This window comes from Eimeria tenella, genomic scaffold (genome assembly GCF_000499545.2).
Source record: "Eimeria tenella Houghton genomic scaffold, Eth_scaff283, whole genome shotgun sequence".
Taxonomy (NCBI): domain Eukaryota; phylum Apicomplexa; class Conoidasida; order Eucoccidiorida; family Eimeriidae; genus Eimeria; species Eimeria tenella.
The window spans coordinates 1-12,636 of record NW_013544241.1 but is presented as its reverse complement, the minus strand read 5'-3'; the positions used below and the strand labels follow the sequence as shown (position 1 = coordinate 12,636).

At 61.7% G+C, this 12,636-nt stretch overlaps 1 protein-coding gene across 1 annotated transcript; it reads right to left on the bottom strand.

The window, feature by feature from the left end:
* Positions 1-1,493: 1,493 nt before the first annotated feature.
* Positions 1,494-12,487, bottom strand: ETH_00005855 (Chromosome III, complete sequence, related; the record flags this gene model as incomplete). The annotated part of the gene is made up of 13 exons (XM_013379409.1): positions 1,494-1,565; positions 1,671-2,171; positions 2,384-2,464; positions 2,657-2,746; positions 3,000-3,091; positions 3,458-3,573; positions 3,906-4,030; positions 4,721-4,849; positions 5,166-5,379; positions 5,732-9,789; positions 9,922-10,266; positions 10,355-10,720; positions 10,895-12,487. 13 exons carry the CDS (start codon positions 12,485-12,487, stop codon positions 1,494-1,496), a joined length of 7,782 nt encoding a protein of 2,593 aa, XP_013234863.1.
* Positions 12,488-12,636: the final 149 nt, after the last annotated feature.

Below are 12,636 nucleotides of genomic sequence, written 5' to 3'. Positions count from 1 at the left end.
GGGCCCCATCAAGGGCCCACGGTGCCCTCCAGCGGGCCCCTTGGTTCCCCCGTGGCGCCCTTGGGTTCCCTTGGGGTGCCCCTGGGTTCCCTTGGGGGGTCCTGGGATGCTCCGGGGGCCCCGGGGGGCCCCGGGGGACCCCCACGGGGCGGGACGCAGGCGAGTCCAGCGGGCACCTGGAAAGTTTTCCAAAATGTTTCATAGAGGCTGTTTTAGGGGCCACTTAGGGGGCACCCATGGCTCTCAGTGAGGCCCCACAGACGGTCCTATGTCCCTCTGCGGGGCCCCCTACGAGGTCCCTAACGGGGCCCCCTGGGCTCTCAGGGGGGACCTATTAAGAGGGACCCTCAGACCCTAAAAGGGGCCCCCGGGGGCCCCCTGGGTTTACCCCCAGACGCTCTGTAGGTACCTAAGGAGGCCCCTCTGGACATCAGGCGGTCTTAAGGGGACGTCCGTGGCCCCTTTGGGGGCCCCTTAGGGGCCCGCAAAGAACTCCTCAGAGGCCCTCTAAGGGCCACCTCAGGGGCCCCCAAAGGTGTCCTCAAGGGCCCTCTAAGGGCCCCCTCAGGGGCCCCTCGAGATTCTGGGGGTCCTCAAAGCTGGAGCAGCGGCCTCCCCATTGACAGCTACTTGTTGGGCCTTTTATGACTCTTTATTTGTCTCTTTATGTCTTCTTATTTGTTTTTTTTGTCTCCTTAATACCCCCTGTTGCACTGTCTTTGCTGCTGCCTCTTTCCTTATCTAAAGTCTCAACAGTAAGCCTACACACACGTTCACTGAGTTCCTTAGTTTCCCTGCGGGGGGCCCCCAAAGAGGGCCCCTGCCGGCCCCCAAAGGGGCCCTTCAAGGCCTCCTATACCCTCCTAGGGCTCGACGCAGGGGCCCCTTATAGGACCCTCATAATTTCCCATAGAAACATGCTAGGGGCCCCTGGGGAACTCTGGGGGCCCCTAGGGGGCTCTAAGGGCCCCTGGGCGACTCTGGGGGCCCCTGGGGGGCTCTGAGGGCCCCTGGAGGACTCTGAGGGCCCCTGAGGGGCCCCTAAGGGTCCCCCGGGCCCCAGATTGCGGGGGCCCCGCCATCCAATTAGCAGTTTTCCTCGGGGCAGCAATATCTGTCTCTTAATTGATTAAAAGACACAAGACATCAGCGGCAACGCCGCAGATAGCAACCCTGGGCTGCATGCATGCAAAACAGCCCCAAAATGGGCTACGCAGCGACTGCGGCTCGCCCGCGTGGGGCCCTGGGGGCCCCCAGACTCAAGGGCCCCCCTTCCACAGGAGGGGCCCCGGGAGGGGCGGGGGCACCCCACCCTTTAGGGGGCCCCCACAGCTTAAGAGGCCCCCTATCGCTGCGGGTAGCCCCAGGCGCTGCGACGGGGGCCCCACAAAGAAAGCCTGGGAGAACTCCAGGGGCTCTTCAAGGGGCCCCACAGGGGGGCCCCAAGGGGCCCTTAAGGGACCCCCAGGGGCCCCCTTGGTTAAAAGCAACAGCTAGTTGAAGGGTACAGAAGGCAAGTCGAGGCCCCTCAGGGGGCCCCCCGCTAGGGCCCCGCGCAGCGCCGCCTGCAGGACACAGCAGCAAATGAAAACTCTAAAAGTATTTGCAGTTTTCAAATTACACAAATAAACAAAGAGGCAGAGAAAGAAACCTTCTGAGCTCAAACATACCCAAGAAAAGGCGGCCCCAGGGGCCCCGGGGGGCCCCTCAGGACCCTGGGGGCCCCCCCCTGGGGCTCCGAAGCGGTGCTGCAGCAGCGCCAGCAGCGAAGGAGGTGCTGCTGCTGTCAGCTGCTGCTGCACGGGGACAGATAAAAAGCAGAAGCAGCGCAGCAAAGGAGCGAAGAGCGGTAGCCGCGAGCGGAGAGCAGCATGCGCCTTGAGTTCCAGCTGCTGCAGCAGCAGCCCTGCGTCTGCTGCAGCAGCAGCGGCAGCTCCTGCTTCTGCTGCTGCGGTCGATGCTGCCGATGCGGCGGAAGGGCTTCTGCCCTGGTCCTGCGCGCGGAGCTGCTGCAGCGGCTGCTGTTGCAGCAGCTGCTGCAGCTGCTGCTGCAGCTGCTGCTGCTGCTGCGCTATCCATAAATTCAAGTGCACAGAGGGAGTCCCCGCAGGGACTCTTGCTGCTGTGGGGCCCAAGCCGCACTCTGAGGGCAAAGATGTCTCTAGCCAGGCCTGAAGAGGAGCAGCAGCAGCAGCAGCAGCAGCGACAGCGGGAGGTGAGCAACAATACGAAACGTCACTGCATCAGCAGCAGCAGCAGCAGACGCAGTAGCAGCCAAAGAAGTGGACGAGCAGCGGCTGAAAGAAGAAAAGACACAAGACGAAAGAAGACATAATGCTAGAGAAACAGCAGCAAAGTAGCAGCAGGAAATAAAGAAGCAAACCTGTAGCTCCAGCAGCAAATCTGAAAAGGAGTTATCAACCAGCCGAAATGATAGAATGCCCCCCTCAGCAGTCCACGCAGCCTGAAGCAGCAGCAGTGGCAGCAGCAGCAGCAGCAACAGCAGTAGCAGCAGCAGCAGCTCGCGCCCTACACGCTCACCAGCTGCAGCTGCAACGCCAACGGGGCCACAGCACTACCAAAATCAGCCACAGAAGCGGCAGCAGCAGCGGTAGCGGCGGCAACAGCAGCAGCAGCAGCAGCAGCAGCAGCTAACGCATGCAACGTCTCCTAGCTCGGTCTGCGTCTGCTTGAAGGCCACAACTGGGGAGTCAGCTTCCATGGACTCCGAGTCGCAGCGCAGCACCTGCAGCAAGCAGCAACAGAAGAGGCAGACTTACTTGGAACAGCAGCAGCAACAGCAGCGGCAGCAGCAGCAGCGGCAGTATGAGCAGCAGCAGCCCCTAAAACATCGGTGACCTCAACAGGCCCACAAGCTATGGCCGCAGATAAGCCCAGCAGAAGCAGCAGCGGGAGCAGCTGCAGCAGGTGCAGGAGCCGCAGCAGCAGCAGCAGCAGCAACAACAGCAGCAGCAGCAGCAACAGCAGCAGCAGCAAACCTGAAGCTGCTGGAGCATGGGCGGCGAGGATTCCTTGGAGTCATTAATGGCGAAGAGGCGAAAGTTGCCCCAGGGGTCAGCAGCAACAACACCTGAGGCCCCAAAGCCCCAAAGCCCCAAGTAAGAGCGCATGCACGCATGCACAGACTCGAAGCTCCAAATAAACGCGCATGCATGCATGCATGCATGCATGCATGCATGCATGCATAGTGCATGCATGCGCGGTTGACAAGAGCCGGCCCACGTGCAGCCGCAGAAGATTGCAGTGTTAACTAACCGAGGAAGAAGTAGTAATAAAAGAATAAAAAACTAAAAAATGACTTAGTCATCAAAATGCCATTAATGAGCCACGTCAACAGACACCTAGATAATAGCAACAGAAAACCTGTGCCCCTTAGACAGCGCAGCAACAGCAACAGCAGCAACAGCAGCAGCAGCAGCAGCAGCAAAGGCCCCACAGATTCTGTCTTCTAAGGAAACCGCGTCGCATGCAGTCACCGACAGCAGCCAGTGAGCCACAGTGCGGCTGACGAGCTCCAGACGCCTCGAGTCCGATGCAGAGTCGAAGCGCCAGCTTCAGCAGCAGCAGCAGCGGCAGCAGCAGCAGATGCAGGTGCAGCAGCAGCGGCGGACGTAGAAGCAGCAACAGGCGCAGAAGCAACAGCAACACCAGGCGTACAAGCAGCAACAGACACACCAGCAACAGCAAAAACGCGAACTGTAGTAGCACAGACGACAGCAATAGCAGGTGCAACAGCAGAGGCAATAGCAGCAGCAGCAACAGCTGCAGCAGAAGCAGATGCAGCAGCAGAACCAACAGCAACCACAGCGGCGCCAAGAGCAGCAGCAGCACCCAGACCAGCAGCAGCACTCAAACCAGCAGCAGCAGCAGCAGCAGCAGCTAACGCGAGCAAAGAAACTCCTTTGAATAGGTCTCCTGCAACAAGAAAATTTTTCAAAGAGGAAACAGCCGAAAGGGAGACGCCGACATCTGCAAAGGCCCCGCGGGCCAAAAGGTCTCCGTCCATTTCCTGCAGCAGCAACAGCAGTAGCAGCAGAAAAAGCGAAAAACCCGCAGAAATTAAGCGAGAGAGCAGCAAATGAAGCAGCAAACGAAGCAAAGCAAAAGCACAAAGATGGCAAGAACACAGAAAATAGAAAAAGACAAAATGAAAATAAAAATAAAACAAAAGAAGGAGAAAGAAATTAGGGAAACCCTAAAGCTGAAACCCTAAACCCTAACAACTTAATGCTAAACCCTGGACACCTCCACGCAGCCAGAGGGCAACCCTAGGCGAAAACGCGAAACCCTAAACCATAATCGTCAAACCTTAAACCCTAGTCGCTAAAGCCGAAACCTTAATCACCAAACCCTAAACCACAGGAAACTTAAACCCGTTACCAAACCCCAAACCCTGCTCGACAAACACTAAACCCTGGTCGCCAATCCCTAAACCCTAAACCCTGGTCGCCAAGCCCTAAACCCTATTCGCCAAACCCCAAACCCTACTTTCCAAACCCTAAACCATAGTGATTAAACCGTAAGCCTAAACCCTAAACCCTACACAAACCCCCACACCCTAGTGGCTAAACCCTAAGCTCTGATCACCAAACCCTAAATCCTTGTCCCAAACCCTAAACCCTAGTCTCAAATCTTAAACTGTAGTCCCAAACCCTAAACCCTAAACCCTAAACTCTAAACTCTAAACCCTGAACCCTACGTGGATGAAGAGGCGGCGGCCGACGGAGTGCAGCAAATAGTGTCTTTCTGCTGAAGAAGGGGCAAAAGAGCCGAGGCAGCAAACAGGACCTTCGAAAACAAAACTGGAAAAAAGACCCAAACCCTCCTCCTGAGCAGCAGCAGCAGCAACAGCAGCAGAACAACAAAGGGAGGCAATGGAAAAATGAAGAAGCAGATAAAAGGAGACAAAAGAAATCACGACAAAGAAGATCAAAAAAGCCAAAGAAGGAAAAAGAAGATAAAAGGAGAAACGGGAAAGGAGGCAAAAGAGACAGAGAGACATGAAGAGAGAGGCAAACGAATACAAAAGGAAAGGAAAAAAGAATAAAAAGAGAAAAGAGACAAAGAGAGAGACAGGAGGAGACAAAGTGGAGATAAAATAAAGACCGGGTTGCTGCTGAGTTTTCTGGGGTGCAGGCTCTCACCTCCTGCCGCTGGTTTCCCGCTGCTGCTGCTGCTGCTACTGCTGCTGCGTGCCCGTATGGCAGCAGCGGGGGCAGCCGCAGCAGCAGCAAACGACCCCCAGCAGCAACTCCTTCCCCCAGCGGCTGCGCCACTCCCACGGCCAAAAACTCTACGGCGTCCAGCAGCACAAACTGCAGCGAAGTCACCTCCTCGCAGGGGCCCAGCAAGAACGAACTGCAGCAGCAGCAGCACAGAAGCAACACAACAGCACAGCAGCAGCAGCAGCAGCACAAGAGCAGCAGCAGCACACCAGCAGCAGCAACGAGGGAGGTGAGGCTTGAAACACAAGCGCACAGCGCCCGCAGCCAAGCAGCAAATGAGAGCTGCAGCAGCGTAGCTGCAGCAAAAGGACTGGCAGCAGAAGAACAGCAGCAGCAGCGACGGCGCCAAGGGGACAAACCAAGGCCGACGCAGCAGCAAATGCAAGCGACCCAGCAGCAGAAGCACTATCACCACCACCACCGCCACTCCCACAAGCATCAGCAGCAGCAGCGGCAGCAGCAGCAGCAGCAGCAGCGCGGCTTACCCCAGGGGGGCCTGCAAGTTGTCCTGGTGCAGCAGCAGCAGCTCGAACTGCTTGCCTTCTTCTCCCTCCACCTCCACCCGGCCATCCACGCAAGCAGCTAAATAAGGGTTTGGGTGGACGCGGCCATCAGGGGGCCCCCCGGCCACGGGCAGGGTGCCCCCACCTTGGGGGCCCCCCCATCCCTCCTCGTGCTGCAGCTCGCCGCCGCCTGCTGCAGCGGCCGCTCCCGCTGCTGCTGCTGCTGCTTCCCCAGAACGGCCCAGCAGCGCCAAGTGCGCCCGCTGCAAGGCGTTCCGAGTCTCAAGAACAGCTTTGATTTGTTCTGTCTCTTCTGTGGGGTGGTGTAGAGACACCGCGACGAGGCGCCCCACAGGCGCGCCTGCTGCTGCTGCTGCTGCTGCGGAGGCGGCTCCCCCTGACGCTGCTGCTGCTGCTGCTGCGTCTCTCCTGTACTGCAGCGGCAGCACGTAGTCGGAGCCAGAAGAGACAGCCACATGGGTCACAGAGGCTCCCAGCAAGAAAGAGGAAGAGGGGAGGGGCCCATCGAGCCTGAAGGGCCCCAGGGTACTAGGAACCTCCTCAGCTGCTGCTGCTGCTGCTGCTGCTGCGGCTGCGGCTGCTGCAGCTGGCTCCGGGGAGCAGCGAAACTTGTCAAAAGGAGCAGCAATGTCCGACAGACACAAAGTGGGGCCCCCCTCATGCAGAAACGCAAAAGACCCTGGGGGGCCCCCGGCCCAGGTGAAGCTGGCGGCGCTGAGGGTGTCTCTGCGCTCGTTGGGGTGTACGTACAGCTGGTTGCGGCTGCTGCAGAGCCACAGCACCGGCAGCTGCTGCAGCTGCTGCAGCAGCAGCTGCTGCTGTTGCTCCTGCTGGCCCGACAGCGGCAACGGCGGCACCACCAGGCTAACCCCGCCACCCCACTGCTGCACTTGCTGCGGGGCTGTGGCGTAGCCCGAGGAAACAGCAAACTGCACCGAGGGTTCAGCAGCAGCTGCTGTTGCGGCTGCTGCTGCTTTTGCTGCTGCTGCTGGGAGCTTCTGCAGAGAAGGGATGCACTCAGTGCATGTATGCAGCTGCAGCCGGAAGGCCGTTGGAAAGGAGGCGCTGCTGAGTAGCTGCAGCGACTCTCCAGCAGCAGCGGCAGCTGCTGCAGCCGCGTCAGCAGCATCTGCTGCAGCCGCGTCAGCAGCACCTGCTGCAGCAACGGCTGCAGCAGCAGCTGCGGCAGAGGCAGCAGCAAACCCGCGGTAGATCAGTGGAGGCCGCCCCGTCAGGAACACCACTAGTGTGGGGCCCTCGTCACTTGTGGGGTCTAGCAGCAGCAGCTCGGCGCTCAAGACCTCTTCCTGTAGCTCCCCAGCAGCAGCACCTGGTGCTGCAGCTTCTTCTGCTGCCTCAAGATCTGCTGCTGAAGCAGCAGCATCAGCAGCAGCAGAGATGCCGCCCTCTGCCGGCCGAGTCAGAGGCAACGGGTCCGCAGCTATGCAGGTCACGGAACGCCTGGCATCCAAACTGCCCTCCTCAGCAAGTGTTGCTGCTGCTGCTGCTGCTGCTGCCCCAGCAGCTGCTGCAGCTGCTGCTGCTGCTGCTTGCTTTTGTGGAGGTCCCTCTGCTGTCTCTCCATGAGCTCCTGGCGACTGTAAGATGTCCTCGCGCAGCCGACCATCTGCGCTCTTGCTGCTGCTGCTGCTGCTGGTGCTTTCTGGAGCTCCGCCTAGTGCTGCTGCCTCTTGCTGCTGCACTGAATGTTGCTGCAGCAGCAACTGCTGCAGCTGCAGCTGCGCGCAGGACCCGCAGTTGCGCAGCAGCGGCGAGACGAGGCGGAGGTCGACTGAGCTGAAGAGACACTGCATGCGGTGTACAGACACCACGTGCAGTGTCTGGGCCTTCTCGGGTCCCTCAAGTGTCACGAGGCAGCACAAGACCTCTGCTGCTGCTGCTGCAGCAGCAGCAGAGAGGGGAGTGCTTCTAGGGTGTAGGTACAGCTGTGCACTTTTCACCTGCCCGCGCATGCAACACGGCATTGCCTCAGGAGGCACTTCCTGAAGCAGCAGTTGCTGTTGCTGCTGCAGCAAGTGCGGGTCCCCCTCGCCAAGAGCCTCACTGCCTGTTACTGCTGCTGCTGCTGCTGCTGCAGCAAGGTCAATGTGCCACAGGCGCAGGCGGAAGTCGTCGAGGACGGCGCAGACCCAGTCGCCTGCCGCACTGCCTCTGACTGCAGCAGCAACTCCGCCACCAACTGCTGCTGCTGCTGCCCAGCCTGTGTCAAGGAAGGGAGACATGCTTCCTGCTTCTGCTGCTGCTGCTGCTGCGTGGGGCAGCTGAGCTGAGGTCCGCTCAATGCCCCCGTCTGCATCCACCTCCATGGGCGCATACAAGTCTCTTTCTGCCTCCGCTGAGGCCAGCGCATCTCCTGCTGCTGCTGGGCTGCTGCTGCTGCTGCCGCTGTGCTGTTTCTGGCGTTCTTGCTGGATCTCTTCCTCTTGCAGGTGACGCACCTCCTCTTCTTGCTGTTGCTGCGCCTCGTCCTGTTGCATTTCTAGCTGGCTCTCATCGTGCAGCTGCCGCTGCTGCTGCTGCTGCTGCGAAGCCTGCTTCTGCTGCAGTCGATGCTGCTGCTGCTGCTGAGGCGGCTCCGTCATGTCGACTGGGAGGCACAAAGCGGCTGCCCCCAAAGGCCCCGTTACCCGCAGCTCTTCTGCTGTCAGCTGCAGCAGCACGAGGCCCCCCAGCAGCGACGCAGCAAATAGCGTGGGGCCATCTAGAGAAAAGGCAGCACCGGGAATGTCTTTTCTGCTGCTCTCTGCTGCAGCTGCTGCTGCTACAGTGATGTCGACAAGCTTCTCCCCACGGACAGACAGCAAACGGGTTTCTCCCAGTCCCATGCGCGGGTCGCTGCTCACCAGCAGCAACTGCTGCTGCGGCTTCTGCTGCTTCTGCTGCTGCTGCTGCTTCTGCTGCTGCAGGGCCCACACAATTCTAGGCTGCCCTTCTAGGCTAGTGGCAGCAGCAAGATTGCGGCAGGGCACAGCTCGCTGGAGGGCCGTCAAGGCGCCGTGGGGCCAAAGGCCTCCAGCAGTAAGGAAGCGGCTGCTTCCTGATGTGCTGCAGAAGGCCTCTAGGTCTTGCTGCTGCTGCTGCAGCAGTAGCTGCTGTTGCAGCTGCTGCTGAGGGTGGCCAGCGGAAATCGTCGCAGAAGACTCCAGGGGGGGCAGCGGCAGGTAAGTCACGCAGCGAGCTGCAGCAAAGCCTTGAGGCCTCAGCCAGTCAGAAACTGTCAGGCGAAAAGAGGGCAGCAGCAGGGGCCCCCCGGGGGCCCCCACGAGGCCCAGGTTGTCGCCCACAGGGTACTCTGCGTCGAGGTCAGTGCTGCTGCAGCTGGTGCTGCTGCCGCAGCTGAAGGCGCTGCTGCTGCTGTTCAGGGCAGCGGCAGCAGCAGCAATCGACTGCGGGAAACCCTGCGGCGCGGACTCTGCTGCTGCTTTCGCTGCTGTCTCCGCCTCTGTAGCAGCAGCAGCAGGCGGGGCCGATGCTGCTGCCGCTGCTGCTGCTGCAGTGGCCTGCTGCCGCAGCCACTGCAGATAACCGAGCGGCGAAGACTCTGGCAGGGGCCCCTCATCTTCTTGCTGCAGCTCCCCATACCTCAAGATGGGGGCCCTTTGGTAAGCAAGGTCAACTGAGCCATCAGGGAAGATCTCAATGAGTTGTTTGCCGTCAGTGGTGAAGAGCTCCTGCTGCTGCCGCTGCTGCTGCTGCTGCTGCTGCTCGCAGCCGGGGCCCTGCTGCAGCTCCGGCACCCTGCTGCAGCAAACTTCCAGCGACGAGACCCCTCTTGCTGTTTCCGAGTCGGCAAAAAGACTTGACCCGCAACCCTGAAGGTCCCGGGAGGCCCCCGGGGGCGCCCCCCAGGGCCTCCTGGGGGGCCCCACCAGCTGCGGCTCTGCTGCAGCCACGCACACTCCTGTACCCTCCCGGGCCCTTCCACCGAAGGCCACCAAGTACCGCCTGCTGCTGCTGCTGCTGCTGAAGAGTGAGCTTTCTGCCTCTTTTTCCGCGGCCTGCAGCAGCAAACAAACACGAAGCAATGCGGCGCTGCTGCTGCTGCCGCAGCAAGCAGCCACGGCCCCCGCTGCTACTGCAACGCAGCAGCAGCAGCAGCAGCAGCAGCAGGATTGAGGGGACCAGCACACCTGAGTCTCTGCTACTGGCGAAGGCCACACGGCAACCGAGTCCGAGCGCGGCAGCAGCAGCTGCCCCGGCAGCTCGAATGCGGGGGCCCCCTGCATCTCGAGGGGGGGGCCCCCCTTGGGGGCACAGACCTCAAGTGCAGTCCAAATGATATCGGAGACCCCAAGGCCAGCAGCAACAACCTGCAGGGAGACACACGCCTTTTGCTGCTTCCCTGTCTCCTCAGCAGCAGCTCCCCGTGCAGCCAGCCGCACCTGGCTCTGCACCTGCTGCTGCTGCTGCTGCTGCTGCAGGTGCAGCTGCCGCTGCTGGTGCTGCTGCTTGCCTAGTGGAATCAGCTGCAGTTCCTAGGGAAACACACCAGGAGAGCCCCTGTTGAATGTTTAAACTAGCAGCAGCAGCAGCAACAGCAGCAGCAGCAGCAGAGGGGCTCACTAGGTGGGCCAGCGCGGGCCTGTTGTCTGCTGACAGCAGCAAGAGACATTTGCTGCTGATGAAAGCAGCAGCACCTTCCTCGAGGCGGAGTCGGAGACGGCTCTGGTCGAACACAGCAGCGGGAAGCTGCTGCAGGTCCTTGCGCACGAGGCCCGCGGGGTGCAGCACGTGGGTGATGCCTGCGACCCTGCTGCTGCTGCTGCTGCTGCTGCCCTGCTGCTCCTCCAGCAGCCGCTGGCTCCCCCCGCCACAACGCCCTCCCCCAAACGAAAAAAAGGAGACAGTGTCAGGAGACAGACACAAGACCCCGTGGGGCACAGCGGGGACCCGCAGCAGGTTGAACGTGTCCACCAGCAAATGCGGAATCTGCGCAGCAGCAGCAGCAGAAGCAGCAGCGATGCAAGCGCAGTTGACGCAGGGCCTGCAGCAGCAGGAACTGCTGCGGGTCCCTGCCGGCGTGAGCGTGCGGCGGCGGCCACACCCGTCCCCCAAACCCCAAACCCTAAACCTTAAACCCTAAACCCTAGATGGGGGGCCCACCTTAGCGACGACTTGTATGTCGCGCTCCTCAGGGTTTATAGACAGCAGCAGCGCGGAGACTTCCCCAGCTCCAGGAGACCCCACAAATGGAATTAAACCAATTTCTCGAGGCCCCTGAGAGACAAGAAGAGCAGCAGCAGGCAGCAGCAGCGAGGAGACAGCCACCATGTCGTGCAGCAGGTAGGGGAGGCCTGCTGCTCCTGCTGCAGTGGCTGCTGCTGCTGCTGCCGCCGCCGCCGCCGCCGACTCCCCCGCGCCAAAAGAGGCTCCAGGAGCAGCAGCAGCAGCAGCTACTGCTGCTGCTGTCTTCTCAGGAAGAGGCAAATCGTCTACAAGAGATAAAAAGAAACATGAAGACACAGCGAGGCCCCCCCCCAACAGGCTGTGGGAACCCCACAGTGCAGAGGGGCCCCCCCCAGGACCCCCTTCCGGGGGCCCCGGGGGCCCCCCTCCCTCGCCCAGGCTTTGCAGCTCCTCTGCTGCCTGCTGCTGCTGCTGCTGCTGCTGCTGACGCTGCACCGCAGCAGCAAAAAACGCAACTGGGGGCACGCTGCTCAGCGCGCCAGCCCCAGCAGCTCCTAAGAGGCCCGTGTCCTGCCCTGGGGAGCCCCCTGCAGGGCCTCCCGGGGGGGCCCCTGGGGGACCCCCCGAGGGGCCCCAGGGGCCCTCCGGGCTCCACGGAGTACCCTGCTGTGCCCTGTTGAGTCCTCCGCCTGCTGCTGCTGTTGCTGCAGCAAACGCAGCCTGCAAGGGAGTGGTTCCTGCGGGCGACAGCAGCAAGCTGTTGGGGGCCCCATGGTGGGCTGCAGAGGGAGACATGTGGGCCCCAGCAGCAGCACTGTCCCCCTGCGCTGCAGCAGCAGCGGCAGCAGCAGCAGCAGCTGCTGCTGCTGCAGGTGCCGGCACCGCCTGGGGCCCCTCTGCGTTGACAACAAAATGAAGACAAACAACGTGCAGCAAGTCAACGCTCATCAGCGCAAGGAACCCCTTGGCGGGGGGCCCTTCATGGGGGCCCCCCAGGGGCCCCGCCAGGGGCCCCCCCAAGTGACCCCCAAGGGGCCCCCGTAGGGGCCCCCCTAAGGGGCCCCCTACGGAGGAGCCCCTGGAGGCCCCCAGGGGGGCCCCCAGGCCGTACGGCTGCAGGTCAATGACGAGGGCCCTGCAGAAGGCGCGCAGCACCGAAACAGGGTACTGACCCGCGGGTACTGTGAGGGCCCCCTCGGGGCCCCACGCGCCCCCCTTCATGGCTGAGAGGGGCCCCTCCTCCACCAACTTGAGGTGGGGGGGCCCCCCAAGAAAGGCATTCACAGCAGAGGCCTTGGGCCCTAGATCTGCAAAGCTGTGCATGCTCACAGTGCGCAGGGCCCCCACTGCTTCCTCGTAGACCAGCACCACAGCGCGGTACCCGCTCAGCAGCAGCAGCAGCAGGTCAGGGGCCCCCCGCTGCGCCGCAGCCCCTGGGGCCCCGGGGGCCCCGGGGGCCCCCCTCGCCCCAGAAGACCAGGGGGAGCCCTGGGGGTCCCCCCAGCCCGCCAGAAGCCCCGCAGAGCTGGCGGGCGAAATCCCAGAGCAGTGCCCTGCTGCTGCACCCATACATGCCACAGAAAGGGCCCCCTTTAACCCCTCTAGGGGGCCCCCCGGGGGCCCCTGGGGCTCCCCCTCCTCGTCCGTGGCTGCGCTGCAAGGGATAACAGCAGCAGCTAAGGCTGGATATCCCAGCCGCGCCTCACAGAGAAAGCGGA